This window comes from Herpailurus yagouaroundi, unplaced genomic scaffold (genome assembly GCF_014898765.1).
Source record: "Herpailurus yagouaroundi ecotype Mexico unplaced genomic scaffold, PumYag 196, whole genome shotgun sequence".
In the NCBI taxonomy this organism is placed as follows: domain Eukaryota; kingdom Metazoa; phylum Chordata; class Mammalia; order Carnivora; family Felidae; genus Herpailurus; species Herpailurus yagouaroundi.
In genome coordinates, this window is record NW_024412427.1 from 22,095,554 (window position 1) to 22,116,464 (window position 20,911).

General features: G+C 44.1%; 1 protein-coding gene across 1 annotated transcript; it reads left to right on the forward strand.

Annotated features, from left to right (window-relative positions):
- The first annotated feature begins 492 nt into the window (after nucleotides 1–492).
- Nucleotides 493–16,984, forward strand: LAMP5 (lysosomal associated membrane protein family member 5). Its single transcript, XM_040447679.1, has 6 exons — nucleotides 493–1,164; nucleotides 1,710–1,882; nucleotides 2,261–2,392; nucleotides 2,520–2,625; nucleotides 3,990–4,178; nucleotides 16,107–16,984. Exons 1-6 carry the CDS (start codon nucleotides 1,101–1,103, stop codon nucleotides 16,283–16,285), a joined length of 843 nt encoding a protein of 280 aa, XP_040303613.1. The 5' UTR covers nucleotides 493–1,100; the 3' UTR covers nucleotides 16,286–16,984.
- Nucleotides 16,985–20,911: the final 3,927 nt, after the last annotated feature.

The following is a 20,911-nucleotide window of genomic DNA, read 5'->3' on the forward strand; positions in this document are numbered from 1 at the left end:
CACATAATTAAATATCCTGTAAGACATGAAATATTCGGACATCAATACAATTGATGAGGACAGCATGTTCATTGCTGAAAAAGCTGTATTCTGATTTATGAAGCAAGAAATTTTTTAAAAAGCAAGCTACCAAAAATGTAAATATAGGAATTAGTCCAGTAGTATTTTTTTTGTCCCACTGGATGCCATAGAGCAATATGTGTGTAATGTCTATGTTTACAAAAGTAGGTGACATTACTGTCCTAAGAGACCCTAGACAACCCTCACAAACTTCGGGTTCACTTACATTCTTCTTGGCAGAAAAGCCGCAATATAATGAGTGAGGGTAGATGACCCCAGAGTTTAGAGCCCTCATGCAGTCAGAGAGCAGAACTCACAGAAAATAAGCCAGAATACTGCACTGACTGACGGCCTCATTTAGGGAGGCGTCAATTTAACTTTAAATCCATTAGCTCATTGAGAGCAGAGGAGAGAAGGGGATGTCTCCAAATGCAGGAAACTGTTGCCATAGCATTTCCCTTCTCTATTTCTGCCTACTCCTCCTCCCCCAAAGCAGCAACAATTTGTGTTCTACCGTTTTCTTTCAGGAACCAGAGGCATTTTCAGCAACCAGGACTCCAAGGATGTGATGTCTACACCACCTAATAACTGTACCTAGTAGGGATATCGAATAGGTCTGAGAGTGCTGTTAAGTTTCTCAGGACACAATCATCTCTGCGGATGCAATTGCAGAACAGGAAACAGACTCAGGGAGAATTTTAGCCCCCCCCAAATCTCATTGGCTAGCTGCACTAGCCAAGCCACAACAATCACTCCTGCAACACAACCGATCCCTTTCAGTACTCGCAGCCGTGGACAGCTCCCTCACCTCTCGGTCGGTTCCTCCGCAGTGAGCCGACTCGCGTTCAGCCTGCACGGGTCGGTGCGGCACCCGCCACCAAGTCTTCGGCAGCGCGCAGAGAACACGCGCTTCCCCCCGCCTCCCTCTAGGTGCCCCCGCCCCTCGCTCACCCCGGCTCACTCCAGCGGCGACTTTGAGGGATTCCCTCTCAGGCGGCCTCTGCAGCAGCACATCTGGCCTCATTCGCTGCACGGCGAGCATGGATCTCCGAGGAAGAGCCTTTTCCAGCGTCTATAGACTTCGAGTTCTCCTGATGCTGTTCCGTGAGTAGCTTTTGGGCCACAGCGAGGGCAGGGTGCACTATTTGCAGAGAATAGAACGAGCAGAGCAAAACCAGTAGCTTAAGGTCAAAATGTGGCCCTTACGTTTTGTTATTTTCTTTCTTCTTTGCGGGCGGGGTGGAGGGCCTTCCCGCCAGAGGCAGGGAATTCCCCAGAGGGCCACACACCTGTACCGCACATCCCAGACAGAATGCTATACGAGTCTGCTTCGTGGGGTCTGAGCATTGGCAAGAAAGATTTGGTTTTAAAAGCCTAAGATGAAGGAAAAGACCAGTCGGCTTACAAAATAGTAAGGATTTAAATTTTAAAATTTTATTTTTATCATAAATTAACAGCAACGGAGTTGAAATTGTCGGCGCTAGGTTAGGGAAATGGCTCGCAGAGCGCACAGCAGCCGGCAAGGAACTTTATCACCCCAAAGCCTGCAGACCACGATCTCTCCACCCCTGTGCCCGTGACGCGTGGGCTCACTGAGCCCGGAACCGAGAGGATTTTTTTTTTTTTTTTTTTGGTTTGTTTTTCCGCAGATACAACGGCTGGAATCATGGCAGAACAAGAAGTGGAAAATCTCTCAGGCCTTTCCACTAACCCTGAAAAAGATATATTTGTGGTGCGGGAAAATGGGACGACGTGTCTCATGGCCGAGTTCGCAGCCAAATTTATTGTCCCTTATGATGTGTGGGCCAGCAATTATGTCGATGTAAGGAACCTTTTCCCTCCGGGCTTACTCCTAGGGCTCCAGGGGCGAAGGGCATCCCCCTTCAAGGCCCCAGGAAGACCTGGGTCGCCCGCCTTCCCCCTCTGTGCCCCTGCAGGCTTCTCCTGAATGCTGCATGGGGGTTCCGGCTTGTAACGCCTTCTGCTCACCCTGCCTGCTTTGAAAGTAATCCCCCTTTCTCTGCTTCCCTAACGGCCGGGTCTGCACGCAGAGCAAGCATCTAACCGCATGTTCCGGGACCTGCGAGCGCGCGCGCAAAGGAGCGCTCAGGCGTGCCACCCCGAGTTTGAATGCGCTGCCCTTTACAGCCCCCGCGGAGGCCGGGTGCGCTGAGGGGGTGCGGGGCGTATGTGTTCCCAGCTGATCACGGAACAGGCCGACATCTCCCTGACCCGAGGAGCTGAGGTGAAGGGCCGCTGTGGCCACAACGAGTCGGAGCTGCAGGTGTTCTGGGTGGATCGCGCGTATGCGCTCAAAATGCTGTTTGTAAAGGTAACTCCGAGGGGGACGCGCAGAGGAGGCTCTGCCCACTTCTGGGTGGATGTGGGCGGGGGCCGCCCCCAGGATTTCCTCACCCAAAAGCCGCGGGGACGAGTGACGCGCGCCTCCCTCTTGGCAGGAAAGTCATAATGCGTCCAAAGGACCCGAGGCGACGTGGAGGTTGAGCAAGGTCCAGTTTGTCTATGACTCCTTAGAGAAGACCCATTTTAAAGACGCAGTCAGTGGTGAGTAGAGGCCCCAAAACTGGGGAGGAAGCCTGGGCACTGCAGAGAGCCCAGGCATGAAGACCAAATTCCTCAGGAAATTTATGGAAACAGATCCTGACTTTGCGCTCCCAGGCCACGTCAGCCCTGGGCTTTCTCTCCAAGGTAGAGGAAGCGGGAGCACCTGCGTGTCCTCTGGACTTTAGGCCTTGTAGATGAGCAAGGAACCACGGGCCTAAGGATCAGCCGGTAGGTCACCATAGCCTGATCCTCGATGAGACATCTCTTGAGGGCCTGTCTTCCCCTGGCTGCTTCAGGAGGATCTCTTATGATTTGTCCTTTAAAGGAGCACCGAGAAGCTAAATTTTTCCCCCCTTCACCCTGGTTTTTCTTCTTATGCGCAGAAACTTGAAAGGGGCAGTGTGACTCCTTTTCTCGGTTAGCCTGCAGTATCTTTTTGTTCGTGGCCCTATAGCTCACACTCGGTCTTCAGTCATTGACTGCAGTCACCCCAGAGCAGATTCTGAACCGTGTCCTAATTTATTAGCTTTTCCTGCCCATCGCTCCAACTCCCCCAGAGCCTCCAAAAATATTGTGGCAAGAGCAACAGCCATTCCCCAAATAAGAATGTTCACATGTGCAAGAGCCATCAAAGACCACATTCAAATTAATTAATTAACCAACCTATTTATTTAGTAAACTGTGTAATCTCCCAATGAGGCCTTCCATCACCTGGGCACTGGTGTTGGGAAAAGATTTTTATTGAGCACATGAAAGAATGTACGGATCATGTCTCCCTTTCCCCTTTTTATCATTGCAGTACAAAGAGCATTTTCTTCTCTTCATCAAAATCCATATTCAAACACTTCTCCCAGTTAAATTAGATACCTTCCTCTCCAAAAAAGGGAAAGAGGGGGAAAAACAACAAACATGTACCTGAAAAGGAGAAAAAGGGGCAGCCCTGCAAAGAGTATATATGTATGTTAAGTCTGCCCAGGGCACCAGAAACCAGCCCGGCTTTGTTGAAGATCTTTAATTCTGTGTGGGCCAGTGTGAAATGTGGAAAACCACGTCACTGTTCTGTTTCTTTGAAATCTCCATTTTCAGGTTGCATATAGTAAACAGAGTTGGGTTTTTAGGTATCACTCTCCTTTTCCAGAAAAGAAATTTCAAATCAATGTTTAAGGAACCCCTGCTCCTGAAAGAAGGGGAGTGCCTGTCCTTTGTCACCACTTGATGCCCTCTGCAGAGCTCCAGCCCCAGCTCGGCAACACAGAAGATCAGAGAGGTTTCTGGAGCTGAGAGAGAGAGAGGCACAGGAGGTTAGGAGGTTAGGATTCTTCCAGAAGTAGGGGCCTAACCATTGTTTTGGGCCTTCCCTGCAGCTGGGAAGCACACGGCCAACTCACATCACCTCTCTGCCTTGGTCACCCCAGCTGGGAAGTCCTACCAGTGTCAAGCTCAGCAGACCATTTCACTAGCCTCCAGCGATCCACAGAAGACAGTTACCATGATTCTGTCTGCGGTACACATCCAGCCTTTTGACATCATCTCTGATTTTGTCTTCAGTGAAGGTAGGTTGGGGGGGGATCAGTGTGGGAGGAGGAGACAGGATGGAGGGAAGGGAAGGCTGACTTCAGGGTGGATGGGGAAAGGGACCTGCCAGGGTTTCAGGCTGTTACTACTTGTATTTTCTTCAGGCTGACATGACACTTCCTCTCACTATAATATTTTAGACTGTGAACTGATCAACCTTCCTCAATGGTTCTTTCTTCTCCCTTCCTCCTTCACTTCATTCTTTCCTCTCCCACTTTCCCTTCTTTGGTCCTTCCCTTCTTTTTATTTCTTTCCTCTCTTCCTTTTTGTTTGCCAAGAGAGGAACCTTGATAGGGAAAGAGGTAACAAAGACTGGAAAAATATATATATAATTTTGATGCAAATTTCCCAATGAAAAATCAGCTAAAAATCTCAAACACTTACATAGAGAGCCATGGATTACAGAAGGGCCTCTGCTTCCATGGGCCTTCACTTCTCCATGTTATTTCAGATAGTTTCAGCTGTAGTTTCTACCACTGTGAGTCTAAGTTTTTGTGTGGCTAGAATGCAATAGGGGTGTGTGTGTGTGTGTGTGTGTGCGCTACAGAGAGACTCATGGAGACCTGCCTCCCTCTAGCACTCACCTTTGTAAGGAGGGCTACCCTTGAGGCTTCAGAAAAGCAGGGGCCCCTGATCTTTTCCTCCTGGGGTGTGGAGAAAGGCTTCTTCTCAGTCTGTGCTAGTCTCTGAAAGGGGGTCAGGCAGGATATAGCTGAGGCAGATTCAGGACATCCACATTCTCTTGGTTCTCTGCATCCCAGCAGAAGTTGGGCACAAGGGGAGTCCACATTTCTGCAATTATCTGAGTCTAGCAACAATTTTTACCAGGCAAACATAGGGTGAATCAATTTTTCAATTCATCTGTTCTCTCTTATCTGGAGAAGGTTGTTAAAGATGGTTTGATATTCTGTTTATTCCTTGTGGCTAAGAAATGGGGAGAGATTCTCATTGCTTTATGGATGCCTTCTTTTGGAGTGGGGATCCCCAAATGAATACAACTATTAGAACATACAGGATATCAGGGAATCCCCATCTGTGTCATACACAAATCATTCGATCATTTCCCAGGGAATCCAGCTTTCATAAAATTCCCCTCCCAATTCAAACTATACTGAGTAGAATATATGCTCCCCTCCCCCAATACCATGATCATTTAAAGACCATTTGAACATTCTTAAGTTAAACTGTCTTTGACAGAAGACCCTACTTCTTTTTTCATCTTTGTATTTTTAGTGCCTAACACAGTGCTTGGTACACCGTAGATGCCAAGTTAACTTTGGCTGAATTGATATCCTGAAGCTGTGGACACAATTAACAGAGACTTCCAAATGCTTGAATACCAGATGAATCAGGATTTAATATGTTTAGTAAGTCAGTGCAGTACTTACTTCCACACACTTGGGGAAGGATGGGCTAACTGCATTTTCATGGATCTTCACAAAATTGAAATTAAACTCACAAGCGTCAAGACCTTAGTGTTTTAAAAATATCTGTTTGATTACATAAGTGTTTATAAAATATAACAGTGTCTTTCTTCAACTGAAAATATTAACTATAATTAAATGTGATTGGACTTATGATTACTGATGACCAAGAATTCATTATGAACATCCTGGACTGTGTAGAATCAGCCCCCAGGGTTCCTACCACAGATACATTTGAGTTTATGCGGGTACTTTTCATAGTCTCTAATTACTCTTTGTTTTTTACTGGTCAGCTGTTCTTAGGCACTTCTTTACTGGTTGGTGCTATCTGTGCTGTGATGGCTGCTTTTACTAGGTCCTTACTTCAACCTCACCCCAGTCGTTCTGGGTTATTTCTACACTGTTGCTGATAGTCATTGATGAGCTGAGAAATCAAATCTCATCGGTGTTTAGAATGGTATACAAAATAAGAGTAAATGAGCACTGAATCAGGACCAGAGCTGGTTTCCTGAAAATCAGTGAAGTTCATAGCATGGACGTCTTGGCCTTCTTTGTTTGAAAACCAGGTTTTATTCACTTACAGGTCCTAGAGGGGCACGATTGCTGGGTAGACTTAGAGAGTTTGTAAGCATGTAGAACTTTCTAAACGCAGATGTATTATTAAGCACAAGCAAACTGCACTTGTCTCAGGCTTTTCTGGGTAATAATTAGGATGTCCCCTCCTATATGGTGCCCTGGGGCTCAAAGCTCCTGCTCCTGGGAGGAGGCAAGCCTCATTCAGAATCACTCACTGGATCCGTTTGCCTTTGTGTGGCAGGGGTTCCTTTGTTCCTGGCTCCTCCCATTTGTGCCTCTCAGCACCTGCCCCCCACTGTGTTTTGTAAGGGATCATTTGATTTGATTTGGTAGAATCCAAAAGATTCCTTTTAAGTGCCTTTTGGGGACCTGGGGCTTGTCCCCGCCCCTGCTTTCCCAGAAAAGAAGCTCAGGAGGCTCTGGATGAGTAGCCTGCACCCGCGCGTAGGGAAGCGGGGGAGTGGGGGAGGGGGCCATATCTGGTCTTATAACTGCAGCCTACTGCAGGGTATATATGTGGGTTTGGCACGTGTGTGCAGGACATATAGCCACACGGTTTCCAATGAAGAAACTATTCCCTGTGTAAGGGGGCCATACTGGCAGTCTGAAGTTTCACATCTGCCTGTTTAATAGACTCTAAAGCAAGAAAGGGTCAGTGAAATGGATTACTGGATACTCACAGCATTGAGAGCAGCTCAAACTGGGGTTGATGTCTTTATCACTTAAATCCCTTTAGTGCATTGAGCTCGGCTACTACGCTTATCCTCAACAGAAGTCTCTTAGCCCAGCACGTCTCCAACTGCAGTGTGCACAGGAATCTGTAGCTGCATTGTGCACGACTGTGGTAATCTTGTTAACATGCAGAGTCTGGTTCAGTAGGTCTGGGGGCGGGGCCCAAGATGCTCCATTTCTAGCAAGCTCCCTGGTGATGCTGCTGGTCTGTGGAATACTGTGTGGGGGGGTGGTTGAGGAATCTTGAGCTGATCAAGGAAAATATATGACCTTGAGAGGCAATAATACACAAGTTTTGTTGGGTGGTGCTTGGACAGGGTTGCATAGAGCGGAAGCTGCTCAGAGCATGAGACTATCCAGAGAGAGGCATATGGGGACCACCAGCCAGAAGGGAGGAGGGCAAAGGACCTCCTGGCAGGGAGAGGGGTACTGGGGAGGGGGCTTACGTGTCTAGGCAATATGGCTCAGCAGCACGGTAAGGAGTCTCTGGGTCAGAGAGCTCTGAGGGGCAGCAGAGGCCAAGGCCTATCTTATCAATGGGTAACAGCTGTTGGGTGAGGTTTGGTATGCAAAGCAGGCAGGCTCTAAATAGCTAAAAATGTGCTTCTTTGGGCTGGTTTTTAAATAATTAGATGTGTAAAAATTTGAGTTTGGCATGATAGGCTTTAGAGCTAATGGTCTCAGCCTGCAGTGAAGAAATAAACCACCTAGGGGCCGATACACAGAGGCTACTTTGGCTCATTTCTATAACCAATACACTTGTATGGTAACGACCACCCTGCAGTTCAAAGCACCTCATGTCTCTCAGTTGGGGTTGATTAACGTGTCCTTCCATAATTAAGTCCTTAAAGTGTGTCCCTTTGTGGGCCCCCTGGAGATTCCTGGCTGTGATGGATGAGGATTGCATCACGGATAAGCAACAGATCAGCCTGAGAATTTTAACGGCTTAATTAAAGACAACTTTTATGCATAATTTCAAAAGAAACATAACAGAATGCAAAGGGTATCTCTGTTCCCCTTTGTTTTAAAATTTTTAAAGTTTATTTATTTTGAGAGAGAAAGAGAGAGAGAAGGAGAAGGAGCAGGGGAGGGGAAGAGAGGGAAGGAGACAGAGTCTGCACTGCACTGTCAGCTCAGAGCCTGATGCAGGGCTTGAACCCACAAACCTTAGGATCATGACCTGAGCTGAAATCAAGAGTCAGACACTCAACCGACTGAGCCACTCAGGCACCCAGTCTCTGTTTCCCTTTGTTAAAGATTCAGGTTTAAAAGGCATTTAAAAGTGACCACATATAGGCTGGTCCCTTTTTAATTCTCAAGGGGGAAAAACAAGCAAACAAACCTGTAAAGAAGGTGCTGAGATCCCAGATGACTGCAGAGAAACTGAGGCTCAGAGAAGTGAAGTTATTGGTGAAGCCTGCCCTTCTAGTGGCTGCCAGGGCTGGGGCAAGAGCCTGTCTTTGGGTGTCAGATCCTGAGCGCTTACTCAGAGCCTCAGCTGCTCCTAATAAACATGTGAGCACAGGAGGCATCTTTACACAGGTTGTTGAGTACCCTGAATTCATGAGCCTTTTATTAGTGTTCCTAACAGCATGATTGGAAGATGCCACCTCATCTGTGTTTTAACCACATCTGTGTTATGGTGGAAAGGATCGTGCCTTACCGTTCTCTGTACACCAGCCCTCGGTAGGGCACCCTGTGGCTGGCTGCCACGTGCATGAAGGCTTAGCTGATGCTGATCCACAGCATTGTGTAGACCTGTGACTTACATAGCACCTCCCAGCATGTATAGTTGCTCCTCAGGGTCTCCTGGGTATGCATCTAGGGGGAGATAATCCTGTTATGAACACTGCTGAGAACTGTGTCAAGGGCAGGAATGTGGAGCCCCAGTGTAGGGCTATGTAACTAGCCAGTTGTAGAATTCAGTGTTCCTGGTACTTTCCTGGAACATAGTGTTTTAGGCTGGGTTCCCCAAGGAGCAGATCCTAGGCAAGCATGTAAGTGCAAGTAGTTTATTTAGGAAGTGGTTCTAGAAAGCACTGGGAAGGGCTTGGGGAAGTGAGATAGTAAGGCAACCAGTACCCATGCATTAGTGAGCAGGTTTCCACTGTGGGCACCTGGGGCTGACACTGCTGGAACCCCCGAGAGTGTAGAACCCATGTCAGAGTTATCCAGCCTGAGAGGTGGGAACAATGCATTTACCCATCAACTTTTATCCACCACCGATGGCTGCTGGGGTGGGGGAAGAGCATTGACTCTCTGGGACTTCTAAGCTGCCTTGTAGGCAAAACCCATTGCAATGTGTGAGAAAGTGACTGCCAAGGACACTGTCTGGATGGGTCTGTTACACGTAGGTTCTGGGGTGTATGAAATTTCCTGCCCTGGCAGAGCTTATAGGATTGTGAGAAAGATTTATACAACTCTTTCTTGTGCATGCCATGTGCCTGGTGCACAGTGGCATCAATCAACAACTGCTTTTATTATCTTAATTGCTACTGCTTACATCTTGGTAAAAGTATCTGCTTGTTTCCAGCCAAAGGTCTCCAAGGCCCATTTATGCTCTTTCTCAAAATACAAAACACATTTTGCTGCGGTTACAGGAGTCCAGAACCAGCCCAGAGAAAATGGGAAGAGGGGCAAACTCCTCCCTCCAGCTGTCCTATCAGAGAGTGGAAGAAGCCCAATCAGCCCCTTCCTTGAACAGGAATAGTCTGGGGTGTTAGCAGACCTTGAGAAAGCAGGTAGCTTGCCTTTTTGCCCACTGCCCATCTCAGTGTTTTCATTTGGGGAACAATGAAGAGTTCTTGTGTTTGGTTCGCCTCAGGGAGTAAATACACCATTGAGATGGACATAAAACCATCAAACACACAAAAAATGGTGGTCATCAAACAAACAAGTGACCAAAAAAAACCCAAAAAACAAAAAACAAAACCATGGACTAAAAACGAGAACTGAAGATGGATCAGAATTTCAGCAGCATTGGATTTATGGTTGAGGGTACCTTATTCGGCAATTGGCAGCTGGCAATAGATTGACCCTCTGTTGTCCGATTTGTCTTTATCTGGTACTTTCCAATGGCTAGACTGGTTATTGTCTTTTCCAGCCATATGCCATCCTCTTCAGGATCTGTTTTGTGCACTTGAGAACCCTGAGCCCAGCCAGGGCAGAGGCACGAGGGACCCCACGCCCTGTGGAGGTGAACAGGGAATTAGGGGCCTCTGAGCATCCAAAGCCAGGTTTAGTGTGGTCTAAGCCAAAAGATGTTCTTCTCCTAGGCAGAGCCTAGAGCCTTCCTGTTTCATAATCTGTGGGTTATATAATCAATTTATGGCAAAGGATCTTAACCTTGGGGTCCATAGGGTTGTGGATAGAATTCTGGGAATGTGTGAATTTCAGTGGGAAAAATTTACGTCTTTCTTTTTGCAAATTTCTAATTTTTGACATTCCCTTCAGTCATAAATGAAGGTAACAACCCACAGTAGTGATAGTGGTGATAATTAATGAATAATTAGTGGTGACTTTCTCACCAATAGAAATCACAGATATTTTCATCCCCCATTTGCTTATGTAGATCTTGCAAAGTAACAATGATGCTTCTTGTTACTTTGCAAGCCCAGCCAGTATGTGTACTAATAAAGGGGTACATGTATTGCTTTCTCCCAACTTATTTAAACATATTTTGATAGCTGAATTTCAGTGTAATATCTTTCCTTCATAATTGTGTGTGTTTTATCTTTATGCATTTGTAAGCATGATTCTGAGAAGGGTTTTCAACTGGTTTGCACCAGTTTCATCATTACTGGTGCAAAAAAAGATGGCATCTCCTGCCTTAGTAGGTCATGGCCAGCACTGTTTTAAGTTAAAGAGAATAGACTGGAGTGGAAATTATTAGATGCATAGGGTCAGGATAAGTATTGTTTTGTGAAAACTTGGTTTTGGTTATATTTGTCTACCTATGTTCTGAGTTGCAATGTAAAACACTATTTCCCCTCGGGGTCAGAGGCAGAGTTTGAAACCACTGGCTTGAGCCTGAATGCAGAATGTGTGACCCTCTTGTGTGAGCTCCTGGTCTCTCATTTAAAACCCTTGGGGATAGATGGGTTTCAGAGTTCAGGATTTTTGAGACTTTAGGAAGATAATTTAGTGCATAGTCCATATATTATGGAAAACCCCAGAAGAGTCCAGGCAGCCCCCTGTAATCAAATATATTAATATATCTGTTTCTTGCAGTGAAACATGTGAACCTTCATGCTAAGTAGGATGCATGAAATCACGGGAATCCTACATTAGTTCAAGTGTTGCTGCCAAATGCATGATACAAAGTGCTCTGGATTTCCAGAGCTCTGTGGATTTTGAAAGGGTGGGTAAGGGATGGCAGACTTGGGAATGTCCCCTTATTTGACCACTTAGTGGATGTGGATGGATGAGGATGGGGATTCAGTATTTTTCATAATAATTTTTGACATCCCCTTATTTCCCCATGATTATTTTTGACATGTCTGTAGTTTAATGCTCCCTTTATATACCCCTTTCTGTGGTGAGTTTAGTTCAGGTTTTTTCCTAAGGCACAAAAAATAATTTTTAAGAAGTAACCCACAATTATAATGCTAAGTGAAATAAGTCAGAGAAAGATAAATATCATGTGATTTCTCTCATATGTGGAATTTAAGAAATAAAACAAATGAGCAAAGAAAAAAGGAGACAAACCAAAAGCAGACTCGTAACTATAGAGAACAAACTGGTGGTTACCAGAGGGGAGGTGGGTAGGGGATGGGTGAAATAGGTGACGGGGATTAAGAGTACACTTGTCATGAGGAGCACTGAGTGATGTATAGAATTTTTGAATCGCTATATTGTACACCTATAATTACACTATTGTACACCTATATTACAACTAATATAACACTGTATGTTAACTACACTGGAATTAAAATTAAAAAAAAAAAAAACATGAAACTAAATCACAATGGTATTTTAACCATAACTTTTTTGGTCAGAATATATTGTGCTTTTCCCCTCTGCCTTCCTTGAAGAATGGGATATGAGATGTTATTCTCCCATAACTATACTAAAGTTATTATCTATTTAAAGACAATACTCTGGGGAGCACCTGGGGGGCTCAGTCGGTTAAGTGTCATGGCACAGGCCATGGTCTCGCAGCTCATGGGTTCGAGGCCCACATTGGGTTCTGTGCTGACAGCTCAAAGCCTGGAGCCTGCTTCGGATTCTGTGTCTCTCCCTCTCTCTCTGCCCCTCCCTTGCTGGAGCTCTGTCTCTCTCGCAAAAATAAACAAGCACTTTTAAAACATTTTTTAAAAAGTTAAAAAAAAGATAATACTTTGGGCAGTATGATTCTGATACCAATTCGGATGTGTGGGTGTTTTTCCCAACCACTGAGCAATTCTCTGACAGCAGCTGGGTGTTCTGCAATTCAACTCACTGCTGACACTACCTGAAAATACCATCAAATCCCACGGGTTAAGGGCTCTCTCCTACAAGACTGCTCCCCATCTCCATTTCAGATATCAACTGCAAGTCCAGACTGTCACCTAGGCTTCCGATCAACTTACAATCAGAGGTTTCCATGATCTTCTCCTTGAATTCTAGAGAGGCTCACAGAACTCAGAGATATATTTTACTCACTAAGTTACCAGTTTATTATAAAAGGAGATAACTCAGGAACAGCTATATGTAGGAGATGCATAGGGTAAGACACAGGGAAAGATGGTGGAGGTTCCAGGCTCTTTCCAAGCCCACCACTTGTCCCAAATCTCCATGTGTTCACTGACCGGAAGCTCTCTGAATCCCATCCTTTGGTGTTTTTATTGAGGCTTCATTACATAGGCACAGTTGGTTAAATAATTGGCCATTGGTGATTGAACTCAAGCTCCAGCCACTTTCCCCTCTCTGGAAATCAAGGGGGTGGGGGCTGAAAGTTCCAACTTTCTGGTCACAAGTTTAGTTCTCCTGGCAACCAGCCCCTATCCTTAGGTGACCTAGGGGCTTTCCCAAAGTTACCTCATTAGCTACAGTCAGGTGTGCTTGAAGGGGGCATGTTATGAATATCAGAGTGTAAGTTTGCGACTAGTATATAGAAAATGAGCAAAGCCCACAATCTACTTTGACATTTCACAGGCAACAGCCTGTTGGGGAAAACAAATAGTTTTTGTTGTTAATAAAATCCCTACCCCAAGAAACCCCATTTCTACTCATTTTTCTCTTCAAAGGGGCAGTGTGGTATCATGGGGGAAAAAGCAACCTTCTGGATATGGAGCTCTGGGCCCATAGCTGTTCCTGGTGCTGCTGTAACAACCTTAAGACTTTTCCCAGGGGAAATGGGTATGTTGGGCTGCAGGCTGATACTCAAAGTGTGGAACTCATTAGAATTTAATCAAATAGTCAAAAATAAAAGTCCCCTACTGATTCTTTTTAGTCCTTCTGATTGTAATAAAGAGAAATGCTCAATTTAGTGCTAAAAATAGGTCCTTAGCCCTTCCTTAACATTTGCCAAAATGTCTTTTTAAAAAATCTTCCCTGTAAAAAAATCTCTTCTTTTTTCAATCAGGAAATATATGTATGTATGTGTATGTTTACTTATTTATTTTAAACACTTTTGTTCAGGTTGTAATTGAAATACAATAAACTTCACACATTTAAGTGTATGATATGAGAAATTCTGACTTAGGAATACACCTATGAAGTCATCACTACAATCCAGAAAAAACAACATATCCATCCCCCGTGAAAGTACCCTCATACCTCTTGGTAATAAGTATGACCCTCACTGAATTTTCAGAAATTGAACGTACCTCTGTGACCAGTACACACAGCCCCAGAGCCCGGAAGCCCTCTTCCTGCCCCCTCTTCTGATTCTGTAGCCTCTAAATGCCAGTAGGTCAGGTCTGCTACTGACCTGACCCTAACTCTACCCCTAGCTCATGTCTGCTAACTGCCCCCCTGATTGTGCTGTTGAGTTAGGCTGTTGGAATTCAAGTTGGGGCTTGAATTTCCCCTAGGAAAATTAGCTTCATTCTAATGGGTATAATAACAGTATTTCTCTCATAAGGTTGTCATGGGGATTAAATGAGAAAATCTTTGTGCTTAGAACTGAAAGTTAATTTAGGAACCATGTATATTAACTATACAGCCTTTATTTTATTTTTATTTTGAGAGAGAGAGAGAGAGAGAGAGACAGAGAGACAGAGAGTGTGCACAAATGGGGAGAGAGGCAGAGGGAATGGGAGAGAGAATCTTAAGCAGGCTCCACTTGAACTCAGAGCCTGACTTGGGGCTCGATCTCATGACAGTGAGATCATTACCTGAGCCAAAATCAAGAGTTGTATGCTCAACCCAGGTGCCCCACATATACAGCTTTTCAAAAACTATATGTTTGTCCATAATCTTCCAGACTCTAATTACTAGAATAAGCTCAGACCTTATTCTCCTTTCTGCTGGCCTCAGGAGACGTGAGACAAAGGACTGTGTCAACATGGAGGAGCCTGGCACACAGTTGGTGCTCAGTAAATGTTTACTGGGTCACCCTGACTTAAAAACTTAGTCTTTATGAACAGATATCTAAAGCCTGTTTTCTCCGGTTGTGGCTCATGAGCTTGGTGAAGAGGCCATCAGTTACCCACAAGGAGCAAAGGAGCCCGAGCAAACATGTCCTGGTTTCTAGGAATGTAGTTCTGCTCAGATCTACAAACTATGTGACCAACACGTTGCCCCAAATTGTTTTTCTGGTTCTAGTTAAAAATTGAGGCAAAGGGCTATTAAACTGTCTTGGGGGTAAGAGAGTAAAATGGAGTCAACACCAACGTGCAGGTAACATTTTCTTTCTTGATCTAGGTGCTGGTTACATGGGATGTTCATTTGTGAAAACTCATGAAGTTCTGCACTCTCTTTTTTAAAATTGTAGTATAATTTACACATATCAAAATGCAAAAATCTAAAAAATTTAGCTTGACACATTTTTTTAATGTTTATTTATTTTTGAGAGAGAGAGAGGCAGGGAGAGAACGAGTGGGGGAGGGGCAGAGAGAGAGGGTGACACAGACTCTGAAGCAAGCTCCAGGCTCTGAGCTGTCAACACAGAGCCCAACGTGGGGCTCAAACTCATGGACCATGAGATCATGACCTGAGCCGAAGTTGGATGCTTAACCAATTGAGCCGCCCAGGCACCCCATAGCTTGATGCATGTTTACCTGTACTTGCAACCATGTAACCCTTACCTAGATCAAAATACAGGATATTTCCATCACACTTGGATGTTCCCTGTCCTGCTCCCCATATATAAGCACTTTTCTGATTTCAATCACCATAGACTTAGTTTTACCTGCTCTTGAACTTCATGTAAATGGAATCATATATATGTACTCTTCATGTCTTAAGAGTTTTCACTGAACATATTATTTTTGAGATTCATCCATTTTGTTATGTGTTCATTCCTTTTTATTCATCCCTTTTTATTAATATTCCATTGTTTGTTTTTCCATTCCACTTTGATGGACATTTGGATTGTTTCCAGTTTTAAGCTATTGTGAATAAAGTTTCTGCGAACATTTATGCTCAAGCCTTTTTGTGTCTATATGTTTTCATTATTCTTAAGTAAACACCTAGGAATGGAATGCTGTGTTAGTAGGTAGGTAGGTGTATACTTCCCTTTATTAGAAACTACTGGACAGGTTTACAAAGTGGTTGTACCATCTTCCACTAACAATATATGAGTTCTAACTGCTCCATATCATTACCAACACTTGATATTTTCAGTCTTTTTGAAAGCTCTATATTGTGTGAAATTCTCTGTGTGTACATATACTTCAATAAAAAGTTAAAAAATTAAACCAACAATAAAAATGATGGTGGCTGTGTTTAATGCTGAAACTGAAAATTGAAATCAATTGTCTGGATGTTTTATTGGCACCTGCCAGGAATCTAATGACCGACTGTTGCCCTGTTTAACTGATACATTTTATTTTTACCTTGTGCAGAAATATTAAGTGGTTCATCCTTATGGTTGGTTGGGGAAACATTATTTCTAAATAAAAGAGTCTTCCCAAATGTTCCTTGAGAAATCTTTTCACCTCCATTTCTCTTTTTATTTTGATAGGAGAGTTTATGATTTAAAATGTTTTGACAGGAGCTGATTTCTTTTCTTCTTCTTTCCCATTTCAGAACATAAGTGTCCGGTGGATGAGCGGGAGCAGTTGGAGGAAACCTTGCCCCTGATTTTGGGGCTCATCCTAGGCCTCGTCATTGTGGTAACACTGGCGATTTACCACATCCACCACAAAATGACTGCCAACCAGGTGCAGATCCCTAGGGACCAATCCCAATATAAGCACATGGGCTAGGGGCCATTAGGCAGGCAGCCCCCAAATCCCCCTATCCCGGCTGGGTCAGGTAGAGAAACAAAAGCACTTTTCCACCTTGTACATGGGATACACCAACATAGCTACAATGCAACAGGCCTGGGTGTCCAAGGCTTGCTTGGCCTGTGTCCATGCTTAAACCCAGGGATGGGCGGGGGAGGGATTCTTTTGGATTCATGGGGTAAGTGGCAGACATTCTCTCCACTCTGGGGAACGAGGAGGGAGGGGTCAGCCAGGCTTCATGCTCATGGTGGCTTGGCTTTGACTCTCCAAGGAGCAACACATACAACTCAGAGGAGTATCTGGCTCGAAGTTTAGGTATTGAAAGACACTTCTTTTGGAAAGACACCCCTTTGGGTTCAGAGAAATGGGGGGTGCTTCGCTCCCTTGGCCTACCTTATACAGTTGTCAATGCACACAAAATACAGCATCATGCTCCCTACAGCAAGACCCCTGAAAGTGATCCTTGCTTCTGGCTGGCATTCTGCATGTCTAGTGATTGTCTTGGGAATGTTTCACTGCTACCTGCACCCAGTGACTTTGCAGCACAAGAACCTGTTTAATGTAACTATGCAGAGCTGTTCGGACTTCATAATGTGTCAGGTCCAAGTAAGGGGACCTGAAGAATCAATCATGTGAGTTTGTTTTTCAAAATGAATTAAAACACACTACTGTCTAACATTTGGCTGCTTTCTTGAAACAAGAAAACAAAACTAAAATGGTTTCTTTGGCATTCAGAGAAGAGAGAGGGATGTGAAGATGGGCTTTCATTTCTGCAAGATGAGAGCAAAGAAAGGGCAGGGAAGCTGAAAGATGGAGGTTGGTTTTTCCAGGTGAACAAACATGGAATTATTTTGACAAAGATAGTTTTAATAATGGTGCCTTTTGAATAATTGGTCTACTATTGTTTTTGATGTTTCCTGGTCTTGAATTTGGCATTTAACTTCAGATTAAAAAGCTGGTCTGAACATGGTAGCCTAGGATGATTTGTATTTGAAGTAAAATATAATTTGCTGAAACTTTCTAGAGAAATGGACACAGTTTGAATTTCACTCGCTTTCTAAATAAGCATTTTTTGAAAAATCTGAGCAAGGGTACGAGAAATTCTTTTCTCCGGTGTTAGGTGGGAATCTCTCCATAACCCATACCATCTCCATCGTATGAGAGCAACTCATGTGTTCATCTCCCCAAGTCTTCAACTGCTAAAAGTAGCGTATCCTTGGAAGTCCATTATCCCAGCAAATCTTGATAAATATCAGTCAATTGCTGTTTCATTACTTGTTTGTTTGCTGCTCTGTCAATCTGCTAGTTTCTTCCCCTGCACTCTCTCTCTTCAGTGCTCAGTTCCAGTGAGGAAGAAGCCCTGGTTCCTCATAACAGTTGGACATTGCACAAGGAAAAGGAGATACCTTCTATCATCTGCCATCTTGTCACTCCGTGCCCCGAACTTGACATTGCCCTTTCCGTCTTAGCATCTCATGTATTTTTTAAAAACTTCCCATTTATTTGGAGCCACCCAAAAATCTGGGGAGAAATGGTCACTTAGATGTATCAGTGAGTTACCCTTGCACTCTGTAACCCCTTCAGAAAAAAAAAATTTAGACCTGACTCACACTTCTCAATACTCTGTATCTCTTTACTTTCACAAAAGGAAATTTGTGTCTTTTAAAAATTTTACTTTCACAAAACATAGGATTCATGATTAGTTTTTGGTATTGTCATTCATTCATTTGTTCAACAAACAGGTTTTGAGCACCTAGTGAGCAGTCTCTTGTGCTGAATATACAGGGGTAAACTGACAACTTTGAGTCTATGGGGGAGGGCTGACATACATACACAGGTTGTTCTAAAAAGGACAAGTGCCCTGGCTCTTTTTACAGTGTTGTCACATGGCCACATCCCTGTGTTTAAGCTGATTCATTAAATCTTTCGAGATTCCAACTTTATTAATTCTCAAATTCCAGTGGCTTTTTTACCTGCAATATGCAGTATGTATATAAAGCCACATTACCATGCCTATAATTGCTATAATTACAGCATCTTTATCTAGTTGTCCTAAAACTAGCTCAGCTCAAACTGAGCCTAATTTAGCCTAATTTCTTTGATCCTCTCCTTATTTCTCTCAGTCCTGCATTTTTCTTAACTCAGTAGAATAAAGGGGAGCCTCCTGGTGAGGGCAGGTGCAGTGGTCTCTGGGTGGATAACACAAGGTATCCAGAGGAACTGACTCAGCCCTGGATCTCAGCCTGGGCTCCGTTCATGGCCATTCCCATTGTCCTGCATTTCACGGCAGCTCCTGTACCTGAGTATAGCAAGCTGAGATGGTGGCTCATGTATCTGCATTGCTTCTCAAGCTCAGAGATAAGAGAGAAAACAAACCACAGATGCTCAATTACCCCTGTAACTGTCATTTTTTTTTTTACTGCAGTTTTAAACACAACTGCCTCAGGGCACAAAAGGATGCTGTGTCTGGTTGCTGGTCTGCCTGCCTGGAAAAGCCAGGCCAGATGAACCATATGCAGGTTTCTATTGGGGGGGGGGGGGGGGGGGCTGAGTTTGAATTAAATTTTGAATGTGCTTCTTTGCAAGATTCCCCCATTATGGGGAAATAGCTCCCAGTGAAGCTGCCTCAGGGAGCAGGGGAGACTGTTCTCCGGCCTGAGAAGACCTTCTAAGCTATAACCACTCGCTTCTCACCAATTGTCCAATCTTTCTGTTAACAAAGACTTGGCAAAGCCGCGTAGGTGTGGGAGACACCTGAGAAACAGGAAGGGAGAAATGGGTGGGAGAGGGGAGAGGTGGTAGGAAAGCCCAGCAGTGTCTATTGGAGGCAGCAAGCTGTGTGCTCAGGAAGGGGTGTTTCACCAGGGAGGTGGTCCCAGCTGGCATTGGGTGCAGTCACTTCCCGGGAACAAACACCAGAGTGACCAGAACCAGGCAGATGTAGCTTTAAATCAGCGTGTCTCCAAGAGCAGTTTGCAAGCAGCTTTGGCATCAGTCATCCCAGGGGGCCAGTTTAAAACATCAGTTCTACTGGTGCAGCCACTCTGGAAAACAGTGTGGAGGTTCCTCAAAAAATTAAAAATCGATCTACCCTATGATCCAGCAATAGCACTGCTAGGAACTTACCCAAGGGATACAGGAGTGCTGATGCATAGGGGCACTTGTACCCCAATGTTTCTAGCAGCACTTTCAACAGTAGCCAAATTATGGAAAGAGCCCAAATGTCCATCAACTGATGAATGGATAAAGAAGTTGTGGTTTATATATACAATGGAATACTACTTGGCAATGAGAAAGAATGAAATATGGCCTTTTGTAGCAATGTGGATGGAACTGGAGAGTGTTATGCTAAGTGAAATAAGTCAGGCAGAGAAAGACAGATACCATATGTTTTCACTCTTATGTGGATCCTGAGAAACTTAACAGAAGACCATGGGGGAGTGAAGGAAAAAAAAAACAAAAAACTGAGGGTTGATGGGGAGTGGGAGGGAGGAGAGGGTGGATGATGGGCAATGAGGAAGGCACCTGTTGGAAGGAGTACTGGAAACCAATGGTGTTATATGGAAACCAATTTGACAATAAATTTCATATTAAAGAAAAATAAAACATCAGTTCTAGAGAATCATCCCAGACCAATAGAGAATCTCTGTGGTGAGACCTGGAATCTGCAGTTTTACTATGCTTCCCAGTTCATTTTGATGCAGGGTATGAAAACTGGTGAAAAAGCCTTTGCTCTCAGCCTACCTGCAACATTATCCACATTATCGGGCTTCTCTCTGTTTTCTCTCCTGAAAATGGAGCTTACTCCTTAATCTTTGCAAAGCTATTTGAGGATTCATGACAGTATATTTAAGTCCCTAGAACAATGGCTGGCATGCTGGAAATGTTCCATAAAAGCTAGTTTTACTGACATGCTTTCTGGCACAATTCTTAACATGCGCGTTCAAATGTCACCTGCCATCTGAGTTCAGAAAAGGTCCAAAGGGACTGATGTGGGGGGGGGGGTTTAACCCAGCACCCACAGTTTTCCATGTCAATTTATTTTGAATGCAGAGTATGTTTCTATGCAGGGATTCCCTGCTCCCCCAGCCCAGGAAACCACTGCGGGAGGGTGTCAATTGATAGGGGTTGGGGAGACCATCAGAGTCCATAAACTTGTAAGGAAAAAATTATACCTTTAGCCTTTACCAACCTGAAAAGAAAGGTAGCATTTGCTTCAGTTATGAACATAGGCACCAAAGCACTACAGCATAACCAGGAACTGTGTGTCACCAGTAGAAATCAACGCATTGCACCTGTTGGAGATATCTTTAAAAATCACATATATTATGCTAAGTGAAATAAGTCAGAGAAAGACAAACACTGTATGATCTCACTTATATGTGGAATTAAAAAAAAAACAAGTTGACAGATACAGAGAACAGATCAGTGGTTGCCAGAGGCAAGAGATAGGGGGTGGGTGAAATGGATGAAGGAAGTCCAAGTTACAACTTTTTAAATTTTTATAACATAAGTAAGTCCTGCAAGATAATGTATACCTTGATGACTATAATTAATAATACTTATTAATTAATAAGTGTAATTAATACTTATTAATTAATAAGT